The following is a 2132-nucleotide window of genomic DNA, read 5'->3' as shown; positions in this document are numbered from 1 at the left end:
CTCACCCTCATCACCCTCATGTCGTTTCAAACCTGTATGACTTACTTTCTTTTGTGGAACATAAAAGAAGAGACTCTTGGGATGTTGAATCAAATAAAATATTTATTTCTAAAGCTACTTTTTGTAATGTCTACTTGATACTTTTCTCATTTAACACAATAATGGCTTAAAATTATTTTTTGTGGGTATTTTTTCACAGCCAAATTTAATTTACAATTAATTAGAACAATTACTCGCTACATCATGTTATTGATTAGATTAAAAAAAATTAATTGACTGACAGTCCTAATAAAAATATATAGATACTCTGTAATCGAACCCTCATTCTTGAATTTCCTGTTTGTGAAATTACCCAGACAGTTTTGCACAATGTTTTTATTAGCTACGTGTACAAACATTTCTTCATACAGTTTAGTACTCTCGTAAAGAGAGAGAAGTGTTCTTAATTCACTGCAGATGATTAAAGAAAATCTTGAGACTGATTACTAGAGGAGAAAATTATTCTGATTTCACAGCTGGAATGATTGTGTGTGTGTGTGTGTCAGAATGGAAATGTCTTCATCTTCACAGGAATGCTGGAGGCTGTAGCAGACATCCATCAGCTGGTATTTATACTGGGACATGAGATGGCTCACGCTCTGATTGGTCATGCAGTAAGTCCCGCCCACACTGTCAAACTGCTGCACAGAAACGCCCGAATGGACATTATTTTTGTCATTTTATCAGAATCTATTTTAACCCAATAATGAATTATGCTAAAAGTAAAGTATCCAAGAGCGTAGTATTAATTTCTCTAAGTAATCTCTCCCTTAGGGTAATTTTGATTTAAATGTAAATGTATATGAGTATTACATGGTCTGCTATCTGCACCCATTGTCAGGGTCCTCACACTGCCTCTGGCCTTTATAGTTTGGATCAAACTAAATTTGTACTTCCTTTGCTGTGTCTCTCAACTTTTTTCTGGAAGTAAAAGACCCTTCATTAGATTCAAGTGCTCACTTTATCTCTCTTTTGCATGTGTCATGTTTTACTTTAATCAAAGTCGTGGCCTAATGGTTAGAGAGTCGGACTCGTAACCCAAAGGTTGCGGGTTCGAGTCTCGTACTGGCAGGGATTGTAGGTGGGGGGAGTGAATGTACAGCGCTCTCTCCCACCTTCAATACCACGACTGAGGTGCCCTTGAGCAAGGCACCGAACCCCCAACTGCTCCCCGGGCGCCGCAGCATAAATGGCTGCCCACTGCTCCGGGTGTGTGTTCACGGTGTGTGTGTTCACTGCTGTGTGTGTGCACTAAGGATGGGTTAAATGCAGAGCACTAATTCCTAGTATGGGTAACCATACTTGGCCACATGTCATGTCACTCTTCTCTTGGTTTAAATGAAGAGAAGGAGGCGTCCTCTCTCAGAGGCACTAAGTGCTGTTAAGGGTTCGGTTTAAAGAGTTGTTTTAGTTTCAGAGCTGTTGCATCACTGCATGCTTGTGGCTCTGGTTAGGGTGAAGGAGCTTAACACTGATATCAGGACTAATATGACGTGGTTGTGAAAAAATAAAATGATTTAGTACATTTTTCTGTGACATTAAAAAGTCCCTTTAAAGCCAAGCAACATGCTGTTAGGCTCATGAGTTTTTCCTTTATTTCAAAGCTGCAACAAGCTAGTAGCAGATGCTGGAACAGATTTCAAACCTTTTTAAGTTGGCTTGAGAAAGCCATTTAATTTGCAGCCATGCAAGCCATGATTTACAGTTCAGATACAGGTTTTCACAAAAACAAAAATCTTATACAACAGCATTTCAGCCTTTAGACCATTTTTATGAAAAGGGATAAATCAAGCATATAAATTGTCAATTTAAAACGTATAAATATTACTGTCTTAATTGTTTAGATTTTTAGAAGGCACATTAACTTCTTTCTCATTTACAAATCTGTGTTTGCTGCGTAAAAACATGAGTTGATATTTTGCATTGATCTGACCATAATCACAAAGAAAGGCTTATTGGAAATGCAAATTCATTCTCTGCCATGAGGTGGCGCTTTAGGAGCGCTGAAATATTGCGGTTTCCCTGGTAACGGCTGTACACAAAGCACTTCTGCGCTCATAAACGCTGCTTTATCAGGAATTATAGGTAAAATG

The 2132-nt window shown here is 38.3% G+C and overlaps 1 protein-coding gene across 1 annotated transcript in view; it reads left to right on the top strand.

The window, feature by feature from the left end:
* The first annotated feature begins 527 nt into the window (after positions 1-527).
* LOC107728091 (metalloendopeptidase OMA1, mitochondrial-like) overlaps positions 528-2132 on the top strand; it is a 15387-nt gene continuing 13782 nt past the window's right edge. Inside the window, exon 1 of the mRNA XM_016538169.1 lies at positions 528-653. Within this exon, the coding sequence (XP_016393655.1) occupies positions 573-653 (81 nt within the window). The 5' untranslated portion in view covers positions 528-572. The remainder of the gene's footprint in view (positions 654-2132) is intronic.

This window comes from Sinocyclocheilus rhinocerous, unplaced genomic scaffold, assembly GCF_001515625.1.
Source record: "Sinocyclocheilus rhinocerous isolate Xijiao unplaced genomic scaffold, SAMN03320098_v1.1 scaffold337, whole genome shotgun sequence".
Lineage (NCBI taxonomy): Eukaryota > Metazoa > Chordata > Actinopteri > Cypriniformes > Cyprinidae > Sinocyclocheilus > Sinocyclocheilus rhinocerous.
The sequence above is the reverse complement of the archived record's forward strand: the minus strand, read 5'-3'. Positions and strand labels throughout refer to the sequence as shown.